This window comes from Alligator sinensis, unplaced genomic scaffold (genome assembly GCF_000455745.1).
Source record: "Alligator sinensis unplaced genomic scaffold, ASM45574v1 scaffold311_1, whole genome shotgun sequence".
Taxonomy (NCBI): Eukaryota; Metazoa; Chordata; order Crocodylia; family Alligatoridae; genus Alligator; species Alligator sinensis.
In genome coordinates this window covers 1,070,333-1,094,277 of record NW_005842355.1, presented here as the reverse complement: position 1 = coordinate 1,094,277, position 23,945 = coordinate 1,070,333, and the positions used below count along the sequence as shown (strand labels likewise).

Sequence of the window (23,945 nt, the reverse complement as noted above, 5' to 3'; positions counted from 1 at the left end):
TAGGCAGTTAATCCCAAAAGTGTGGTGCGAGTCAGTCTCTGGCTATACAAATGCAGTTAATTTCTAATACACATTCCTACTAGACACTGAAATCTCTCTGAACTGTGCAGGGTGTATATTTTGTTTTACTAGGATAGAGCACATCTCTCTGGCAAGTACCCACTCGTTTTGCCCAACATCTCCTATGGAAAAAATTGCAAACAGCCAATGAAGGCGTGCGTGTTTTAAGTCCTAGCCTGGATCAAAGCCAAATACTGTGGTTCCATATATGGCAGTTCATATAATCTCTTGCCTTTGGGTGGCAAAAATTCATAATAATTTACCTTGGAGAAAAGGAATCTTGGGTGAAAGCCATTGATTAATCCATTTTGCCAGGCATTAGAAGGAAAAAAAAAGTTCGTTAGCTTTTTCTGACTTTGAGGTTACTGGTATTATCTAGGCATGCAGCCTAGATAATACCCAATATAAATAGCTACACACTCCGAGAAGGCAAAGGATAGAAAGCTCATGATGAATCATTAGGTCATATTCATTGGGCTCAGTCAATGCCTGCAGTCAGATGATTTCACTGGCTGTACAGATGTCAAAATCTCATATTTCAAAGTATAAGTAAAAGTGTTAAAGTTCAGCTGCAGCAGGGACGATTACAAAGCAAATTAAGTGTGCGTGTCACTGTCTGCTGGGGTTAGAGTGTAACAGGAAGACCCAAAAATGAGCAAGAAAGGCAAAAGAAGTTTCAAGGAAAAATTTGCCTTGAAGAACAGCCTGATTAAAGAAGCACTCTCAGAGTTCCTGGGAACTTTTGTATTGATAGTAAGTGTCAACTATTTTCCTTCCCTTTCTACTAATTTAATGACAGAAAGTGTTTGTAAGAGGACGTGTTGCTTTTCCCTGTACCCTGCATATCTGACAAATATTGCACAGCAGTGAATGAACTGCTTCTACGTCTGGTAAGTTTGCTGTTACCTTATCCATTTTAAATCATAAATTGCTATTAAACATCAATTGTACCTTACTATTTCCAGGTAAACCTTTAATTTGTTAGTGAATAATATTTTAGTGAATTACCAACTTCTTAGAAATGGTGCACTTGTGAACAATGTATTTTCATAATAACTTTGCTTTCCTTTAAAAAAAAAACAACTTAGAGAGATGTTCTTATCTCATGTCTCATAGATAACTTCCTTTGGCATGAATCAATAAGCCATACTGTACATTTGAGAGAGAACAGACCTCAGATTAAGTAATATTTTTCACAAAGATTTAATCATGTAACTCCTAGTAACTTTCCTGGGAGTTGCACTGCTGACTCTTTGGCAATTCTGAACATTTACAGCTTTTTGTTTACGGTTTTAACACTACCGTATAGCTCGTACATTGCCAAATTCAGCAACTGCTTTGCATTTCATACAATATTAGAACTATGAGTTTCCTGTGAGGTTTGTCTGGCAGAGTTTAGCCACAAAAAGCAGCTTTGTTACACAAAGACATACTGGGCATGACTACATGAGATGCTGACTGTGCGGAAACTGAAAAATACTGCACAGTAGTGTGTCGCAGCACAGACAGTGCTAATATGCTACTGTGCAGTATTATTAAGCTACTGTGCAGTAGCATCATGTAAAAGATGTTCTTTGGCACTACTGTGCTGTAACTCTGGTTACTGTGCATTTATTTAGTACTTGTATTAGCAAGTACCTGTTAATTGTATTAGCAAGTACTAAAAAAATGTGCAGTAATGACGGCACAGTAGTATCTCGTGTAGATGTACCCACTGAGATATTATCAGAATTATTACAGTGTGTAAAATGATGATCATGTTATGCTTTCTAAACACTCAGTAAGGTAGGCATAACTCTCTTTTACAGGTGGGGGAAAAGAACAAAGTGTTATCTGGGTAACAGACCTGAAATTAGGATTCTGGAATCCTTGCCTTCCAGTCGCATGCTAAAACCAAACCTCTCCCCCTCCTCTTAGTTTGATTAAGTGAGATGAAAATGCACCAAAAAAAGAAAAACAAACAAAATATCAAGGCACCTTCCTCCCTGCACCTAAATACAGGCAGGTTCCAACAGTCACACACAAGTTGGAAATGAAAATCTCCATCAAATTGTAGCCAGCAATCAGGGCAAGTAACAATACTAGTTCAGTTTTCTAATTTCTGCTTTTGAGGTATTTTACTAAGGATCTCAATTCAAAGCAAGCAGCACAAAGCACTTTATAAACCTGACTTAATGAATTTTCACAACACCCTGGTAAGGAAAGGAAATATTATCATCTTAATTTTACGTATTAGGAAACTAGATTAGAACAAACTGCACAGGAAGCCTATGGCAGCATTCTGAATATAACCCAGATCACCTGTCTTGTAGACCAATATCCTAACCCAAAGATCTTCCTCCCCGGTGCATTAATTAAATTATAAGTGAAGAATATGTACTCAAGTGCAGACAGAGCAAATGCTATTATTTAATGATATGTTGCATAAGAGTAGAAGGAAATGCAACCCCAGGGTCCATTTCATTGTTAATCTGGAAACCAAGCTTCAAAATAGCATGGTTGACAATGTGACAGAAATTTTCCCTTCTCCATTTCTTGTTTCAACCTTGAGGAGAGCTGAAAAGAGCTATAAATAAATGGAACTTGTTGCTTGCAGCTTGCTGACTGCTTAGCTATCTAAGGGCTCCTATACACGTGCAGGGAGGAACAGACAGGAGCAGCCTGTAATTACAGCACATTGGAGCAGACTTGATAAAGCAAGGGTGTTTATAGACAAGGCAAGAGGGGGGCACTTTAAGCACCTAGATTTATGTTCAGACTGCATAGGGTATTCTGAAGTAATCTGCAGTATGAAGTTATTTTAACAAGGACACAGCCTTTTGGCAGTCATTTGGCCTTATGGATTAAGGGGATCCTTAGAATTTATCTTCTCATGATTTGTTTCTCCTGTTTAAAAGATTAAAATGTTGATTTAATTCATAGGTAATGAAAGGGGCCCAACTGACAACTGTGGAGAAGGAAATCCTCACAAAGCAAGCATAGAAAAGTGTGAGCTCCTTCAGAGTGTCCCACTGCTATACTTCCCTGCTTGCTACAGTGAAAATTAGACACTAGTTCCATGCCCTTATCTTATATTCATGTGGACACCATGTTTGAATAGAAATGGATAGACTCCCTATTGAATGCCAGTGATTGTCCTCACTATGAGCTGGAGGTTGTTATTATCCTCATCAACAACATGACAGTCTTATGTTTTTCCTCTAAGTAAACATTTTTTGTTACCTAATACATGAACCACTGTAGAATTTAAAATATAATCCCACCACAAATGAAGGCTAAGGCCCCTTTTTCTGGGATAGCACCATCACTTATTCCAAACTCCTAAATGCGTTAGTGTTACCAGCTTTGGAAGGTTTACTCAAACCTTGTCATATTATGTACCAAAGTCTGGAATATTTGAAAATTAAATATGAAAATCTTATGAAATTCATTTAGGATATCAGCAAAGTGGAAATTGCTTATGGGGCAAGACCCTCTACCAGAAGTAAAGGGGACTCTACCTATGGAGTAGAACAGGTGTAGAAGGGACTGCGCTATAAAGGTAGCTAAATAATATCCATCTACCATGCAGACTGTAGTGTATTTTTGCAATATCCAACCTAATTTTAAATGAGCAAGCTCAGGTACCTGTACCTGGTATCATTTAGGCAGGGAAAATTAGCCCACACTGGGTCCTTGCCACTGTGGCCAAATTATTTCCAGTATCCAAGCCAGCTTGTTTCAGGCCAGTTTAGACACTGCTGCACTGCACTACAGTATACAGTGTAGATAAATGAAAATGCTGAACTTTATACAACAATGTAATGTCTGAAAACTAAACTGGGCAATGCAGTGTGTGTATGGCCAAGCAGCAGAGGCATTACAGTCTGCATTACAGCAGAGATCTCTGCCTGTAGATGGTTTGCTGACATCCTAGCTTTTCACTTCCCTCTTATTTTTCTGCTTTTGAGATAATTTCTTCATTAAAAGCAATTTCCTAGAAATAAATTCTTGGGAGCCCAGCCTGTACTTCTAGGTAGAGTAACATCTGCATCTGCTTACTTGGTAGAACAGAGTGCATTTTCCACCAAAGTATAAGGACAATTGAATGGCGTTTGTCCAGGTTTTCTCTATAAATAGCTTCTTTAAGTGCATTACTCCTCTGTTCCTGTCTTGTGCGGTGTTTGTGTAGTGCTTCCTATATGTTTGAGGTTTAGCCTTGAAGGGGGTAAAGCTGTAGACTAAGGAGGACCACTGTCTGCACATTTGGTTTTATATCAAATATCAGGACTTGATTTACTCTCATCTGAAAAAATCTTCAAATTAGTTGTTATACCATCTGCTGGCTGTGTAACAGCCAAGCCAATGAGCCCATTATAATTTAGCTGACTTTTCCTTCTTGCATGACCTACATGAACTCCAGTGCATATTAATAATGGCACCTTCCAGTATTATGGATGCATAGTACTGAATATATTTAAAATCCACATAAAAATGTTATGGTGTGATAGTAGATTCCATCTTAGATCACTGATTTCTGTTTATTAAATGAAAAGTGCTTAATCTTCACGGTAATATAGCTGGTTACATTTTTATTTTTAAATCAAAGGTGATTTAAATTATGCAATTATCAATAAACCAGTATTTGAAGGAACAGTTAGATAAGATGTGTAGAGTGATGTGGCTTAGAGCAATTCTTTTATACGGTATAAATCAAATAGATAGCAATGGCCTCAACTAACCACCTTGCTAGCCATTAGCAATTGACAATTTCCTGAAGGCATCACATGTAAGTAGTTACTGAGATGGGATTTGAAGCTGGATGAGTTAGTTATGAAAGATAGTGAAAAGTGTTATAAATGAAAGATGACTAAAATGCATTTATAATTGAAATTTTGATACATCATTTACTATGGCAACATCTTTTATAAAATGACTGTGTACTGATGGCCACAGGAATGGTTATACAGTACTTTGAAAAAGAGGCTCTAGAATGTCATGGAAATTTCCATACATGAAGACCTCTGGCAATGACATTATAATACAAACATGATAATCACTTATAACTGCAACTCTAAAGAGTGTAGTGTGGGATACCCAGGGGAAACCAGCTCATTTTACAAGGAGAAATATATTTTCTTTTTTTCTATCTGCCAACAGCACAAGCACAGAAAACTTATTTTGCTCCTGCAAGCTTACCGTAGATTCTGCAGCTGAAGTGCTGTTAACAAATTCTGCTGATGGTGTGCAAACCAAGAAGAATCTAGCCCCTCCTCTCAAATGTAATAAATCTGTACTGCAAACAGGCATCAACAGTACAAAAACTACTACTACTTTTGTCACTAAAATGAGCATATAAGTCTCCCTCTACATGTGCAGGTAAAGGCATGATGCGATCTAATGCATGATCTCCACAATAGCTCCTACTGCCATGCCCCATGTGCATGGCAGGAGGTATGATTGTGGGTTTGCACATTAGATCCCATTGCACCGTACTGCTGGTGCAAAGGGACCCAGGCTCCCCCTGCACCGAAGCAAGCTCCCATGGCTGGGAGCCCCATTCACCCCAGTTGAGGAGCTCCTCCAAGTTTTCCCTTTGCTTCCCACACCTCTGATGTGGGGGTCACCACTTTGGCAATCTTCCATCCCCAGGGATTTCTTGCATCCTGGAGCCCTAGGAATTGCAGCAGCCATAATTCCCAGAGTCCAGAAGTTTCACACCCCCACTGACCCTTAGGGATCAAGGCTGCCTCAGTCCCCAGGGCCCACGGTTTTATGCTGGTCATGGTGCACCCCTGTGGTTGGGAGCCCTATCAGTTGATGGAGGTATTAGCCAGTTGGGAGACCTTACTACACGTGCAAATTAAAGCTTGATAGCCATCACCTATAAAGTTAGTACATATTTTCAAGGTCTGACTTTATAGCTAGTTGGAGCTTTTTATTGCATGATAGCTAGTTTGCACGTGTACCTGATCTCCAGGTAATTGCACAATTAACTTGGTAATTGTGCAATACCTGTAACGGAGGGAGGGAGGAGTGAGGGCTAACTAACACAGGTAGCAGATTCAGCTGAGTAGGAAAGGATGTTTTTAACGTATTTACTTTTCTGATCATAATTGTCTTTTTTTTTTAATCAAAATTGATTCGGTTTTTGTTCCAAACAGCGCTAATATATCTCACTGCAGTTTTTCTTTCTAAGTCAGCTGAATACCAGAGTGGAAGAACTGGAAGGAAGGTTACCTAATGTTTTTTGACCCTAAAGTGTTTGCCACAGCAAATAATTTTCAAGAGTCACAGGAAATCCTTTGTTTTTAATGCTACCCAAAGTGAAGAAATTGCGGTCATTGGGTTTTCCAACAAATAACCTTTAAAACTGTCAGGTGACTCAAATATTCTGTACTGTGTTAAGTTTTTAAAAGAGAATTCTATTCATCTTTGCAACCACAGCCTAACTCAGGGGCTCTTGTTGCTTAATATAGAAGTTCCAGTAAGTAAAATTAGATCAATTGTCAAAGAATGGAGGACCACAGTCTTTGTTGCAGATTCATTTTTTCCATCTGCAAAGTTTGCATCTGCAAAAATGAATTGCAGGCATTTTTTTTCAGTATTTTACTTTTTTCTTGTGAATTGCACTCACAATTGAATAGTGCATTCTGAACATGGGCATGGTTTTTACAGGTACAGAGTTGTAGGTTGCTTTTTTGAAATATTAGTCCCTTAAACAATAAATAATTAAAAAACAAAATACAACTAATAACATTTCCAAATTGTTACAAATAGCTGGAGGGTACGACTGGGAGATGAAAATGAACTTTTTGCTAAGTAAGTTTGCACATATATGTGTCTTGAGTATGCACTGATTGTTAAAATGATAAATGCAGTTCAGTACGGAAGGAATTTTTGAAAGCTATCTAACCTATCCATTTCCATAATGACAACATTTGCTACACTACTTCTAAGCCATTTCTGAAACATTTAACATATAAAAAATGTAGGTTATCCAATTAAAATCTTTTTGAATGAAAAATAAACCCCAGGCTGAAAAGTTCAACCACTGAACGCCAGCTTTTGATGTTTATTGCACCCTGACATCAACTCGCTAAATATCCATCTGCCTCATCTGCTTGTCCAGTTAAGGTATAGAAAAATGTCCCATCCCATAAGTCATTATGGCTGCTTCTCTCATATCCAGGCACAAGACCTCCAGTGTTCCTGTGGCTTAATACACACTTACACTTTTATACGGTTATACATTTTTCAGTCAGCCGAGAAAACAAAACAGAGAAGCCCCTCAGAACAAGAGTAAATCATCAAACTGACAAAGGAACAACACATGAATGTTACTGTCATCTTCAAAAAAACTAAAGAGAAGTTATTTCTTCCTTCCCTTTGTATCCTGCCTCTCTTCACTCCTGCAAGATAGGGCTAAAACCTGAATACCTTACAAATGTTTTCCTTTCCTTTTCTGCCCTGAATTTTGAAAACCCAGCAGGAAAGTTAAAATAATTTTCACCACAAAGAAATCAGCAAAGGTTGGTTGTCCTACCTAATTAAGGACAGAAAACCTTTTCAGCATCTAGGGGTAGAGCATGCAATATTAATCATAAATTATGAGACAATAGAGACCTTTCCAGTCTCCCTGGGCAATTTAAAGCTTTCATTTCTCCTTTATCACATATAAAAAACAATACAACATTTAAAAGCATCAGATAATTTTATACAGACAGTCAAGATTTCTACTGTATACATTTTCTTTCACATAGAGCACATAGAATCAGATCTTTGTGTGGTTTAGAAGCTTGAAAGTACATATTTCAGCACAACCCTTATGATAGTTACAGTAACATGTCCTGGTAGTAATGCTTTTTGACATTAAAAAGCAACAACTTCAAAATGACAATGATCTTAGGGTTTAGGACCATATGATTTAAATACCTAAATGACCAATTTTTATTCCAAGCCCTTATTTTATTAAACAGTAGGTCTGAAAACACATGAAGGGAAACCTGTTTGAACTTAAGAGGATACTGATTGTGTCTCAGGAGATCTTGAAGAGAATGGCTATGAAATCCCTTATTACTCCAAGTTAGATTACACTGTAACATGCAGGTGAAAAAAACAAATAAGTAAGTAATAGTAAAGTAAGAACCATGTAGTTTTTACAGTATTTGCATCCTTTTTTTTAAAGTTGTAAATTCTGTTTTTCTCATCTATAATTTTCAACAAAAAGCCTAAGTACTGCAACTGAAGATGTGATAAGATGAAGAGTACTTTTTGCTAGATTTTCTAGCACGTTAAAAAAGAATTCAGAGGAGTTCTGTGTCCTAAATTCTTCCAGAGCTATGCCCCTATAATCTACCTGTTTACAGCATGCCTCTTTTGTTCCTGGTGACATCAATCTGCAGTAAGTATCTAGGAAGCCCTCTCATGGACCAGAGCCCCATTGTGCTAGGCATTCTACAATACATACCAAATACACCACCAGAGAGTTTATACAGTTCATTTTTTTGCATAAAATGGAAATGTCTTAAGTTTTGTTTTTTATGAATGAATGGACCACTGTGGAATTTGCACTATAAAATATACCCCCCAACAGGGTAAATACTTTCCAAGTAATGCAAACAATTTAGTAATAATCTTCCTTCAATCTGAAAGCAGTTTAGGAATCATTGTGGCAAACAACATCCAAAATCACTAACTTGACAAGATGACAGAAAAAATACCTTGTGCACTTTCACTTCTTCCACTGTACAAGTTATTTAGCCAGTTACCCTGAAAAAAGGAATTTGTAAATGTAAAACCAACCTAATTGGCTGGCAGACTCAGGGGCAGGTGGACTGCAACTGATGAGTTCAGTGCACAACTGTATTGTGAGGCACAAATTAGAACAGAATGCAGCTTATTCTCTCAACTTTGCTACCACTGTAAGTAGGTATGACTGGTTATAATAAAGGGACAGACCCGCTGCAACTTAACAGGTGCATCTACATGTGCAATTAGCTTGGAAGAATAAAATCCAGTGCAGTTCTCTGGCAGTTCGTGCCAGAATCAGTGGCTTCCAGGAGCAGTGTGTACACATGCACCTGGGACGACAGCAGTCTGAACCAAGACCCCAGGCTGGCAGCAGGTGCAGGGGGACAGCCCCAGGCTCTGAGTCATGCTGTTGGGCGGCAGAAGGGTTGGCTGGGGCATGAAGGTGCTATGGTGCAGGGCTAGCCAGAAGGCAGCCCCTGCACTGCAGCGCACTCATGCCCCAGCCAGCCCTGGTCACTGTCTACATTTACATTGTGGCAGCGTAAATTACTCATCTGTAGGGCAGTACTTATCCTGGATAATACTATCCTATGGCAGAGTTATTTAATTTACTGCATCCTAATACAGGTGAATGTGTAGACAATGATGCTTTACTGTGGAGCTAGTTACTCAACTCCATTTCAAAGCACACATGTAGATGCGTCCGCTGAGTTAAACAATGCCACTTCTGTATACTTTAGAAGCATTATATTTTAAGGGAACCCAGACCCTACAGCCTACATAGAAAACATATTCCATAAAATTCACAGATACACAGAAGTTTAGGGCTGGAAAGGACCTTGTGAGATCATTGGGTCCAGCCCCCCTGCTCTGGGCAGGAAAGACTGCTGGGTCAAATAACCCCAGCAAGGTGTGCATCCAATTCTGCACTTCAGTCTTATATGCAATGCTTTTTATATTGGCTGTAAAAATCCTGAAAGTAATATAAATGGAGGCACAGTAATCTTTAGCCTTTCTGCTGGTTAGTACAGAGATAAAGTTTTATATGCTGCCAGAAAAGAATAAGATATTATGCTCAAAAAATCCTAATTGCTTTCCTTCCCCTGGTATTAGTCCTAATACAAAGGACCTACTTAAATCACGGTTTTGCAGTTTTCATGGAAACCACAAAAAATGGCGGTTTATGCAATCACCATGAAGAATGGTGTTTCCTGTGCTTTTGTGTGGAATTGCCTAAATAAAAATAAGGAAAGCTTACCAGAATATATAGATGACGTATAAATGTTGACAGTGGGTGGGGCACAACTCCACAAGCCCACCACCACCCCTCTGCTGCCGGATGCCGGCTCTGGCTGGGCTGCAGCCCTGTGCCCCTGTCAGCACAGAATCATGCCACCACCGCTGGTGCCCCCACTGCTGCTGGGCCCTGGCTCCATAAGGGTTGCAGCCCCATGCCCTGCCATTGATGCAGAAATTTAGGGGGGCGCACGCCCTCGTGCTTCCCCATGAATCACCTATGCTGGAATACAGAGAAAGTGAAACAATCCCTGCTTATTACCCAAGACAAAGGAAAGGATTTAATATCTGTGAAGCAGCATTCTCAGTGGAAAACGTGCAGACAGCTATTCCACACCCAGCCAAACTACAAGTTATTTATGGCAGTAATTTTATTAGTTTGGGGATATGAAGTCAGCATTGAAGCTACTGGTGTAAACTTAGGTCTTAACCTTTTTGGACTTGAGGCACCCTTCACTGGACTCAAGGCACCCCTCCATGACTTTTGTAAATTAAACGGCATCCAATTTCAAAAACAAATTTATAGATGACAGTGCTTACAGAGGGGCTGGACAGTGGGGATGAGGGATCTTTCAGGCAGGGACAAACCTGAGCCTTCACTTACCTGCTTATTTCCTAACATATCACTTATTTCCTCACATCTCGCAACACCCTCCAAAAGATCTGGCAGCACTCCAGGGCACCACAGCAGCCTGGTTGAGAATCACCAACGTAGGCAGACTGTTAAGAAGAGGAGAACCTGGGAGCATAACATTTGATGGAGAGATCTGGCTTAAGTTCTACCCCTCAGTGATACCCATGCATGTCCCATTGCTTTCAGCCCTTCTGACAATAGGTTTGCATAAGTGGAACTGAAGGCTGAGCTTGAGCAAGAAACTTAAAATATTAAGTTACAATTGAACAGATCAGTTATTCTCAGGTCAGCCTGGCAGGAATTACTGTGGTATTAAATCACTGCTCATGTAATTATATTATAAGGTGACAGGTTCAGTTGTGTTGAACTAGCTAAATGAGGTAGTAGAGAAATTGTTTTTCCCATTTAAAATGGGAGTGCATGGTAGTAATACTAAGATGTTGTGGTCCAAACTACCCAAGAACAAGCAATGGTTATACCTATGAAGCTATTCACACAGGCACACTTAAGCACACTGTCCACCACTTTCTCTGCATACAGTTAGTTGAAGAGAGAGAGGCAGGAGCTAGAAGCTTATGTTTAGAAAAATGAGTATTTATGAATTTTAATGCCCCCAAAACCCTACCCCCTTCCCTTTCCACCCAGTTCTCTTACCCTGGTTCCCCACATGGAACAGGTAACTTTAAGACCTGTCTGAAAAAAGATGTCAAAGAGCTTTCCCATGGAGATGATCCTTTAGGGCACTCTTGAATTTTCTCCCTTAAACTCTTCTAAGCCTGAAAAATGCATGCACAGCCATTAATTTCTGGCACATACCCAAGTCCTTGCATCTCTAGCTACCTGAATAGGCTGAACACTGCAAATGGTACCTGAAAAAATGTACACATGCCAGCACTTTTAAATACATTCAATCCTTGTCACTATGGTCTTGCCTGTAGTAATTGCACAAGTGCTCTTTCAATGTAGCTGCAGAGCACAATGCTTTACTCTAACCTTCACTAAGTATTGCCCTGTTGACTTTTCCATTACAGTAATCTTGTGGTCTAATTTTAAAGCAATTTCAGTTCTGGAATATGCCTTCTTTCCTTATTTGAGAAATGTTATTATGTATCATAAACATGTGGATTTGAATTGCTTAGACCGTAGTTCAAGGAAATGAAGCCAAACATATTTTGCTTTGCTGCTTTGCAGTCTATGAGTAACTTTAAGGGTGCAATACCTAACAGAAGGGAGAACATACAACCTAGAAGTGCTCCTTTTATTGTACAGCAATTGACTGAAGCTGAGAACTTTACAGCCTATAGAGCCGTGCTAGAAGCAATTGTATCTATAAAATATCTTGACAACTGTAATGCTTTGGCCCCATGTAATGCCTTTGTTTTCATTTGTAAATATAAGCTAAAAGGTAAGAGCTGCACCTGGAAAAATTAAAGGACAGAAAGTTGTGCCACCTCTATGCTACTTTTGCCAATATTGCAATGTTATTAAGCGTGATGTTTTCAGTAACACTTAACTAGTAATACTGGAACATTATTACACTAGCAAAATCTCTGTGGCAGGGGTGGGCAAAATACAGCCCGTGGGCAGGATCTGACCCACCAGGCCATTGTATCTGGCCTGCAAAGCCCCTAAAATATTCATAAAATTAATATTTATCTGATCGTCGCTGCCTGTCAAAGATTACAGGAGACAGGGGCAGTAGGACCCAGGGAGAGCCACCAGCAGGATCAAGCAGCTGCAGAAGCAAGGCTGGCCTGACCCACCGCACACCCCCTCCCACCTTCAACCCCCTGCCACCCCGAGCCCCAGCTAGAAGCCTGTGCCTAACAGTCTTCTGGCCTGGGGCTGTTTCTACCTCCCCATGCTGAGGGAAATACAGATAAGGAAGAGAGAGGGGAGGGAGGCAGGGGAGGACTGTGGGCAATTGCCCCAGTCCTCAGGGTCGGCTGGGCTGGCTCCTGAGGTCCCGGCACTGCAGCTGGGAACCACCTAGTGCCAGAGTACAGCAGGCAAAGGGGAAGCAGGGAAATGTCTGCAGCAGGCAGGGCAAAGGGGCAGTATGTGGGCATGCAGAGCAGAAGTTGCAAGAGCCGGGTGGGAGCACAGGGCCCACACCGGTGCAACAGGGCCGGCACCGGCAGGGCCCAGAGCAGCATGCAGGAGGAGCATGGGGCCAGGCTGCCAAGGGCTCTATGGAGCTGAGCTGTGCTGCTTAAGCAGGGAGAGGAGGAAGCCCGCCCAGCTCCATAGAGCCCGTGAAACCCTGGCCCCGTGTTCCTGCCACTCCCTCTGGGCCCCTCTGGTGCTGGCCCTGGTGTACCGGCGCAGGCCCTGTGCTCCTGCCTGGCTGTCACTGTGCTTTGCACACCCACTCACTTCTCCTTCCCTGGCCCACCACAGCCATTTCCCTGCTCCCTCCTCCTGCCACACTCCAGCATCATGTGGTTCCCAGATGCAGTTCCAGGACTGCAGGAATACCTGGGACATGGTACCGGAGCAGCCAGGGTGGGGACAAGGAAATGGCAGAAGGGCAGCAGTGGCAGATGGGGGGGGTAAGTGACAGCAAGGGGGAGCACAGGGTTCACACCAGTGCCCCAAGGCCAAGAGCAGCAGAAGCACAAAGCCCGGGCTTGCAGGAGTGCTGGACAGGACTCTGCAAACCCTCCCCCTCCACAAGCCACAACCCTCCCCTCACACAACCTCAGCCTCCCACAAAACCCATACCCACCCACACCTATCCACCCCGCCACAAATCACACACACACACCCTCCCTCATACCCCACATACCCACAAACCTATACTCATCCGTCCACCTACACCTCCCACAATATATAAGAGTAAGACTTAATTTTAAGCTATTGTTTAATAACCTCCACGTACACTACACAAACATGTGTAAATCAGGGCAAGAATGTTTTTTGACATGAAATTAATGAATGTTGTAGAACATGTTTGATTTTTAGAATATAATTTGATATTTTTCTGGTTCTGAGATGGCAAAACCCCTTGCTAAAAGGAGCAATTCCAAGGGGCAAGAGGAGGGACTTCTGGTGGCAAAGGTATGGGGTTTGAGGGCGGGACTTCTGGTCCCAAGATGACAACTAGGGTGTGGGGCACCTGTCAAGGGGCGGGGCTACCCATGCAGACATCAATGGCTTGCAGAAACTCAGTAAGCGGCCCCCCACCTAAAATAATCGCCTACCCCATGGAGTCACAGTTATGTCAGCATAAAAATGCTTTTACTTGTAGAGTTTATTTCATTCCTGAAACCGGCAGAGGCTAAACCAGAAAAAATACTCTCTTGGCAGCATACACTGCTTCTCTACTATAAAGAGTCACTGATATACATATAACAGCAAACCTCTTTTGGTTAGAGGCTAGGGAAGAACAGGCCTTCCTGCTTAGCTTACCTTCTGGGAAGAACTGCCTGACACCTGACAATAAACATTTTTTTCTGAGAACTAAATTTGATTTATTTAGATAAACAGAGGTAGCAAGACCATCAGCAATGCAGCCATTTGGTGACTCCCAATAATATTAAAGTGCTTGCACGTCAAAGAACAGAAAAATCTGGATCCCCTATACATGAATATGTAGAAAACAAACATGCATAAGAACATCAATCACCAAAGTAATTCAAATTGCTCCGGATAAGCCCCATCATGTCCGAACAAGGTGAGTCACACCATACTGGAGCTCCTGAGGCATGTACTATTCACAGATCCTCAACCTTTAGGTACATATATACATGCAGTGAAACATAGAGTTCAAGTGGCTGATATTATTAAATTACCCTTGTTGGGCCTCTGGCCCCAGTTCATCCATTACCTAATTCATCCCTATTCAGCAAAGCACTTAGGCATGCCCTTAAAAGGCTGATTTTCAAAAATCACAAGTGGACTTTCAGTGGAAGTGGAGCACCTAATCTAACGTAAAAGCCCTTTGTCTTTGAAATGTTCCCTTTTAACTTCAGTACGTCTAGAGTTAAGCATGAGCTTTACTGTTTTGCTGAGAACTGATGATATGAAGCATGTGTTTAAATACTTTGAACTGGGGCCCAGCACAAGTATCAGCATAAAAGGTAAGAAGTATCATTAACCTATTGAGACTATCCTGGTGCAAACTGTCCAAATACCTTTATTTTAATCAGCTGCCCAAGTGGAAAATGAAAAGCCAAAGAAGCACTTGTGTAAATTGCTTGTTTGTCTACGCATCCAAGAACGGTGTAAGATAAAAGAGGCATGAGCGGGCAGGTTTTATTCAGCCCCTTGCAGATTTTCTTGCTCTCTGTTGAAAATTTAGCTACTGGTGGGTAGGAGACTGGTGGAATTCCACCCATGGGATGTGTAATACCTTATTTTTTAATCTCCTTTCACACGGAAACTACTAATGATAGAGCTGCCTGGCTGATTTCCCTAGCACTTGCACTAACTTGTCTTCTCATTTACTCAACCCATAATGTAATTGCTCTCACTGTTGTTGCCCTGATTCTTGACCTGACCCTCTTTTGTGTTGTCCAGGATCTTTCTGATTTATTCCAAGCACTTCTCCATGCTGTCCTGTGTATATAATGGACACCTTGCCTTAAAATATGTCACACAATAGCAGACACTGCACTGCTGGTTTCACAACAGCCTCACAGCAGCACATGCATGAAAATGTCCAGAGAACTCTTACCTGCTGATGGGGCAATGCAGTTCAGGGTTTCACTATTAAAAGTTTCGGGGCTATATCTCACAAATTGATATAATGATTTTGTTTGTTTATAATAATCTATTGGAACTGAAATCTTACCACATAGAAGCCATGTCTACATGAGATGCTGACTGTGGAGTAGCTTGTTACTACCGAGCAGAGCGTTGGGTAGCATGAAGTGTGATGCAGCACTACTGCGCAGTAGTAACAAGCTACTGTACAGTCAGTGTCATCTAAAAGGCATTTGGTGATGCCATTGCACAGAAACTCCACTTACTGCACAGCCATTTAGTACTTGTGTATACAAGTACTAAATAACTGCACAGTAACAACTACAGAGTCAACATTTCATGTAGATGCAGCTAAAAAGATTTTCCCCTTTAGTCTCATATGTGCTGGTTTTGTGTGGATTCAGTGCACCAGGCTGAATTTCGCTATCAGACGAGTTGCATCTTCATGGGAAGGTATCTAGGTTGTAGCGATATTGGTCTAGAGGAAAAAGCAATCAGAGCTCATAGTAGAGGTGATATCTGTTATGGACCAACAAGATTTTTGCAAAAAATACCCACCTTCAATTGCAAGCTTTTGGGCAGGAACACCCGGCATCAGGCATCAGAGAAAAGATTGTAACAGTTCTCCTGGGTAGAAATTAGAACTGTTACAATCTTTTCTCCAATGCCTGATGAAAGGTGTTTGTGCCCCAAAACTTGCAATTAAAGATTTTTTTTTGCAAAAATCTTGTTGGTCCATAACACATATCACCTCTACCATGAGCCCTGATTGCATCTTCATGGGAGAGATCATATAACCGCTATGAGTATCAAACCTAATTTAGATGGGAGGCACTGCTCCAACCAAGAGCAAGATAACAATGTTATAAAACCTTTTTATCCTAGAGAATATTGTACATTTCCAGTCAAACTCTCTCTCTCATAATCTAGACCACTACCCACAGAAGCAGCCATGCCTTCTGACATTGACTTCAGGAATGAAAAACCAATGCTCAACACATCAGTCATCCACATAACATTATTGATTTTAAAGTGTCTTGCATTTCTTCAGTAATAGTGCAATAATGTTTCTTTAGTAATATTAAAACAATATTGAATGATAATAGCATAGAAGTGTCTTATATTTTGTCAATAACATTTCCTTATAGCCCTGTCAGTAAGACAGCAAGCAGAAGTTGCAAAATATCCAATAACATTTCATGAATAGCTCATGTCTGACATTTCCTTTCTGAATGGCAGGCACTCGGATGTGGGTCTGTTGCCCAAACTGTTCTTAGCCATGGGGCCATGGGTGAGTCTATAACAATATACGTCGGGTTTGCAGTGGCAGTCACCATAGCAATCTATGTATCCGGAGGCGTGTCTGGTAAGTCATTTTGTACAGATTTTTTTACCATGAATTGTTTGTTGCCACATCTTTGACTAATTTATTTAGAAACTACTCCCATACCACAGCACTGCCACCAGGGACACATTTAGCACTATCAGGTTGTTATTCACACCATTATAGCAGAGGTCATACGAGTTTCCATTCATTCCCTGTCCTCTTGTCCACCCCTTTTATATTAACTATTTAATAAATTCTGCCACCAAATTGTCTTCTAGACAGGTCATGCTCATATTAAGATTTCAGCTGGCTCTTACTTTTCACCAGATAGCTACTTTGCACTAGTCAAAGCCAGCTAAACCACCATCCTGAGGAGTCCATTAGCAGAGCAGGAGTCTTAGGCAGCTGGGAAGATGCGTTAAGGCAATGGATAGAAAAGGCTTTTACAGTACAGCAATCTCCAAGTACTGCAGTGGTGGCCAGCTGGCACAGGGTAGCTCTGCAGCTGCTCAAACATTCAAGTCCAAACTGTCTTCCAGCTAATCCCACTAGTGGGATGCATAAGGTTGGGTTACAGACACCTTTGTGATTCCTCTCTCAATGTCCTGTCCAAGACAGACTCACTTACCCTGTGATCCTACATCTTGGGTCAGTAAATAGAAAGCATTTATTCCTCCACCCTCTACCCCCAGATTTACTCACTCTTCACAATCAGGACAGGAAAAAAGCAAAAAAGGCAAAAGGAATTCAAACTGAATTGTGTGGGATGCTCTTGAGAGTCTGGGGCTAACATACAAACCTACATTACACAATTCCGTAACATACAAACATACGTTATGTCATTCTCCCTTTCCACCTTGGTATTTTTAAACACACACAATTTATGTAAAATATGTCAAAGCCTGTAATGAACCTGTCACAGAGGAAATGCATGAATGTCTGCACGGAGCATGTCTCCTAGTGTCTTGCCCTGGTATAATATCCTATTCAACAAAAGTATTTGTGTGTATCTGCTGTTAGCTTTCTCCAACCCTTACAATGGATGCTTACAAGCTTGACCATGAAAAAATTCTGTTGCAGGTGGAGATTAGCTTGTCCTAGTTAAACTTAAAGGGGTCTTTGCCTTTTAGTTTTGGTAGCTGTAACCAGTTAGAGAGGGTCAAGTTCAGCCCAGCAATAAGCAGGTAAGTTGAGTTGCTTTGGAAAGCCTTGGTTTGGTAGTTTTTCTCCTCTTTTTTTTTTTTAATGCAGACAGACAAGACATTAAGATAACAAACAAGACATTAAGATAACTGACCAAAAGGAGGTTTCTAGGTTCATACCAAGCACTGATTCAATGCACTGTGAAACAGACAACTCACATTACCTCCACTGAGACAGATACGTGAGGCTCAATAGTATCACGCAAAGTTAATTTTGCAGCACAATTTGTCTGAATGCTGTTCTGTTATCTGAATGGGGATTAACTACAGCTGCTTCTTGGGATGTGGATAGTGCTAGGTTAAGTCTTCCAATGCAGCACTATGACACGAACCTAGAAAGACACAGTTAGCCAATAGCCATATTAGTCTGAAGTCAAATAGGGTAAGGTAAGGCTAAAGATACCCTGCCTAGAAAGCACATCTTCACTTTTGTTCCTTTGTACCTTTAGGGGATACTCTACTGACTAAAAGTTTAGGAGAGCAACTGTGTCAAGGCAGAATGGCTGCAAAAGTTGCAATGTAGTGCTTCAGGTGTTTCTCTCTTTGTTGAAGAATTCTGCAGGCAGTGCATTTTTTCCTATGTTAGAAGGGGGGCAGGTATTTCAAAAGCTACAAAGGTCTAACTGTGGGTTGTTGGTACACATTGTAAGATACCAACTTCCCACATTGCCTCATTAACAAGTCCTATTGTTCATTGGGATCTAGAATTCCCACAGCTAGGACCTGCTAAGATGTTTTGCTATGCTACTTTAGGAAATTCTGATTTTCTATAACAGAACAGGAAGCCTTCCTCTTCATACCATATTTAGGAAATTTTCTTCTCTTTCACCATCACAGAATTATCTACATCCCTGTCACTGGTGTGAAAATTCTTCAGCCCACATTTCTTCACACACTTCACCTTTCATACTACATCAAGACCATGTTTATACTTGCTAAAATAAGGGTGGAAACAACACTTTCTGAAACGTGTCAGTGAAGACGCTGCTGGTAGCAAAGGGACAAAGAATCTTGGGTCTGCTACAAGTCAGCTATAGGTCCTTCAAACAGGCTAGCTTTTTCCAGATTTAACTTCATCAGACATTTCTAAACTTGTTATGACCTTTCCCTGGTCATAATAGTCATTCCTGAATATACTTGTTATGCACAGATGGGGGACTGTATGATTGTTGAAAGAAGAGAAAATTGTTCATTTTAGACAGAGAAAGAAAGAACTGAAAAGAAGACCACTACATACCTAAATTCACATGAAGGGTTGTTAAATAAGCTGCCATCAATCTATTAGCTCTGTGATGAAGAATTTGAAAAACAAAGAAGAGTTCAGAATTAATTCAAGGCTGATGCTACTAGGTCACCATTTTGGAAACGATATAAGGGAGGTCTTTATCCTGCTTGTTATCTGTGTTTGTCTGTTCCTCATGTATCAAAGGTGCTTAGATTTCACAAGATGAAGACAGTGACCTGAAGTGCAAGCAAACAAATTTAGTACATAGAGGCCCTTTCTCTAATGCTACCCTCTGCCAGGCAAAGGTCATTTTCTTACATATATTATATATATATTTATTAAGAGGCAAGTGCCACCATTTTCTCTTATCTCAACATAGCTTTCAATGCAGATTTACTTGGACATTAAAGCACTGAATGGTTTTTTTTTTACATTTCAGTAAAATCTTAGCTTTTACCTAATTTACTTTTTTTGGAAAATCATTAAGTTTGCTTATTGATGCAAACTAAAAATACGTATTTCTTATTTAGCTACTGTACCCCAACCAAAAAAATGAGATTTACAGATACACACAACACTCCACCAATGTTGGTGAAAGGTTTCATAGTTTCATAATAGCCAGGGTCAGGAACGACCTGAACAGATCATCTAGCCTGACCCCCTGCCACAGGCAGGAATGAATGCTGGGTTCACAAGAGCCCAGACAGGTGATCATCCAACCTCCTCTTGAATTTGCCCAAGGTAGGGGCGAGGACCACTTCTCTGGGAAGTTGGTTCCAGATTTTGACACCCCTACTGTAAAATATTGCCTTCTGATCTCTAACCTAAACCTATTCTCCATCAGCTTATTACCATTGTTCCTCGTCACCCCAGGTGGTGCTGGGGAGAAAGGGGCTCTACCTTTTTCTTGTTGATCCCCCCGATGAGCTTGTAGGCAGCCACCAGGTCCCCCCTCAGCCTCCTCTTGCTGAGGCTGAACAGGTTCAGGTCCCTCAGTCTCTCCTCGTAGGGCCTGTCCTGCTGCGGTCTCAGCAAGTGGGTGGCCCTCCTCTGAACCCTCTCCAGGCTGGCCACATCCCTTTTGAAGTGCGGTGCCCAGTACTGGATGCAGTACTCCAACTGCGGCCTGACCAAAGTCACATAGAGGGGGAGCATCACCTCTCTGGACCGGCTTGAGATGCACCTTTGGATGCATGACAAGGTATGGCTGGCCTTGCTGGCTGTGGTCTGGCATTGGCGGCTCATGTTCATCTTGGAGTCAATAATGACTCCAAGATCCCTTTCCACCTCTGCGCTTTCAAGAAGGGAACGCCCCAGCCTGTACGTATGCTGTGGATTCCTTCTCCCAAGGTGCAGCCCCCTGCATTTGTCTACGTTGAACCCCATCCTATTCTCATCTGCCCACTTTTGTAGTCTGTCTAAATCTAGTTGCAGCCTCTCTCTCCCTTCAAGTGTGTCCACCTCGCCCCACATCTTAGTGTCATCAGCAAATTTGGACAGCGTGCTTTCCACCCCCTCGTCCAAGATGAAGATGTTAAACAGTGCGGGCCCGAGGACCGAGCCCTGGGGTATCCCACTGCTCACATCTCGCCAGTTTGAGTACAACCCCTCCACCACTACTCTCTGGGTGTGCCCCATCAGCCAATTTTTTACCCATCCAACTGTGCAGGCATCAATGCCACAGTCACTTAATTTACTGATGAGGACACCATCATCCAAGGATTTAGTTACTTGGTCATAAAAGGCAATCAGGTTGGTCAGGCAGGACCTGCCTTTGATGTTTGGGGAAGTAAATAACATGGCATAATATAGAATACAAGTCAGGTTTTCATAATTAAATTGTTGCAATTAACTCAAATGCAGGAGAAATTTCTTCCTTGTCAAAGTTGAGGTATACTCTTAAGTACTTGCACAGAAGCATCAATAAAGTATCAGAGCATCTCCCATTGGTTAACAATAGAATCCTCTACTCTCATAGAATCCTCTGGTGACATCCTCTGCTTCAGTGGTGCTCAACCTCAATAGCCTTACAGGTCATGAGAGTGGCAGATGATCTGGCATGCACAGCCATGTGATCCAGCCCACTGGGCTCTCCATGAGTCTAGAAATTTGGCAGCAGGAGAGTAGTGACAGCATTAATACTTGCCATAGCTCCGAGTGTAGTTAATGCTGCTACTGCTGCCAAATTTCCAGACCCATGAGGGACTCCATGGCTCTGTGGGCCAGAGGAGGAGCACCACTGCTCTACTTACATCCTCTAGCAGCTCCCCTGTCACATCCCCTCCTGGACTCTACATATACAGATGGAAGAGGCGTAAGGATGTAGGGTCAGGTTTATGAAATGGGAAACCAAGGATCACCTTTAGTCCTTAGGGACCACCATGAGTCAACACATTAGTGCAGCTAGGGAAGAATCAGCTCCCAGTCAGCCCCACAGTGGAAAGGGGGAACTTAAAGGTAACAACTCCATCTTCCAACAAAGGCAGTTTAGACAAAACCTAAAATCTAGACCAAGATTTGCAACAGATCAAATTAACATTACCCTTTAACCTTAACAAAGGCTTGTAAAAGAAAATGAATGTTCTACTGCAGTGGCCACCCCTGATCTTGAGAAGACAGAAGACTAATAAAATAGTTCCCTAGCCACCAGACCTAAGCACAAGGTCACATGTTCAAATCCAGTTCTTATTCTTACTTCTGTATCATCTCTATTATTGGTATTACTTTGTGATTTCTTTTTCAGGTGGTCACATTAACCCAGCAGTTTCATTAGCCATGTGTGTGACTGGAAGGTTGAAATGGATCAAATTACCGGTCTACATATTAGCCCAACACCTGGGGGCATTTATTGGAGCAGTAGCTGTCTTTAGTGTTAATTATGGTGAGTACAAAGTAGATGCACCAAATGGAAAGTTAGAAGGCCTCTCAGGGCCTAATACTTCAATGAGTCCTAAGCAGGTTCAGAAATCTAGCCACACAGTATGCATTGTAGGGCTAGGTCTGGAGTCACAAAGGAGAAAGAAGCCCCTCTCTAACCAATCCAGGACAAGTGTTTGTCTAACCTGTTCTTAGAACTTCCTTTGTTCTTCCTAAGGAAAGAGATCCTAAGCTCCCAAGCATTTTCCAACTGGTCTGAAACACCAATTCTAATATTATGAAAGCCTAAGTCTGTCTGTCTGTCTGTTCGTAAAATGCCTTATTCGCACTCTGATTGGCTGACAAACAGCCAATCAGAGTGTGAACAAGCATTCGAACAGAAGTTGGCAGTGCAGTGGAGCACCACCATGATGGTGGGGACACAGGGGACGGAGGTGGGGGGCGAGGCCAGCTACGGCCTGCACCCCTCCTCCCCCCACACTCCCTGGAGGCAGGGGCAATGGAGCAGATAGAACAGTGGGGGCGAGGCTAGCAGCCCTGGCCTCGCCCCCCCTCCGCCCTGCTCCCTGCAGATGGCAATGATGGAGCGGAGGGGGGGCGAGGTCACTGAAGCCTCGCCCCTCCCCCCTTACTCTTTGCAAGTGACGGCAGCAGCAGAGCGGGGTCAGGGGGGGCCCAAGCCAGGGAAGAAGTCGGCCCGCCATGGTGGTGGGGGGGGAGCAGTGGCCCTGGTCCAATGCAGCCCAATGTGGCATCAGCTGGGGGAAGGGAGGAGCGAGCCTCCTGGCCCGGACCCACTCCTCCCTTCTCCCCTGTCAGCTCTGAGCCCGCTCCTCCCATTCCCCCGCTGCCACCAGGTTGGCCCAGTCCCGCTGCTCCCCCATGCCCCCCTGCCACAGACGGTCGGCTTCACCCCACCCTCAGGCCTGGTCCTCCCCCGCATCGGGCCCAGGCCCACTCCTCCCCTCCCCCTGCCACTGCAGCAGGGAGGGGCAAGTGGCAGGGAGGAAGGGCAGGAGGGAGGGGAGTGGGAAGGGGAGGGGGGTTTACCAGTGGCTGTGTCCCGCTGCAGCAGCGGCCGTCACTACCACCACTGTGGTCACAGGCCCCAGCGGGGAGCGGCCACAGCCCCAGCCTCAGCCTGAAAGACAGGGGGAGGAGCTGTGGTCCCAGACCCGGCCCAAAGCAGCGGGGGAGATGCAGGGAGCAGCTGCAGCCCCACCCTGGCCTGAGGCAGCCAGACTGCCGTTATAGAATACCACCAATTAGTTCATCAAAAGTACCCACTATGATGGTAAGTCCCATGTAACTGAACCTCCCATGACTTCTTTGAGGTAGTTCTTTGAGATAGAGAATGAAGTGATGCCCCAGGCAGAGTGGTTAAATGTTACATAGCAGAGGCAAAACTAAAATCCTGGAACTTCAGGCATTTGGCTCACCTGCTTGGGCAATCTTTTAATTCATGTTATGACATGATGGAAGTAAATCTAATGATAACATAAATCTAAAATTTGTTGCTAGTAGTCCTCCCTGGCTAGATGAGTCCTCCAAGACTGATCATTTTAACCATTGCTTCTTCTCTGTTTCTGTAATCATGGTCTCCCCTCACCTGCACTTGACCCCACTGATCCCTTTGGGTCTGAAATTCCAGAATGTTCTGTCTCTCTTTTTTTGATCCCTGTTCTCTTCTCCATATGATCTATCTTTGCTCCGGGACTCATCCTTCTCCTGTGCTCCTTGTTCCTTCCCCACAGTTTTCAGAAATTTGGGTTTCTGTTCTGGGTTTTCCCTGGGGAGGCCAGTAGTAGTCACACCAGTGACCAGTACAAGACACATAAGACCATTTCCATGCTCATGAAGCAACACCCAATGCTTCATTCCTGC

General features: G+C 42.5%; 1 protein-coding gene across 3 annotated transcripts in view; it reads left to right on the top strand.

The window, feature by feature from the left end:
- Positions 1-485: 485 nt before the first annotated feature.
- AQP9 (aquaporin 9) overlaps positions 486-23,945 on the top strand; it is a 65,841-nt gene continuing 42,381 nt past the window's right edge. For all 3 annotated transcript variants that reach the window (XM_014522465.2, XM_025210539.1, XM_025210538.1), the window contains exons 1-3: positions 486-813; positions 16,670-16,796; positions 21,928-22,065. In XM_014522465.2, coding sequence (XP_014377951.2) covers positions 712-813; positions 16,670-16,796; positions 21,928-22,065 — 367 coding nt within the window. In that variant the 5' untranslated portion in view covers positions 486-711. The remainder of the gene's footprint in view (positions 814-16,669; positions 16,797-21,927; positions 22,066-23,945) is intronic.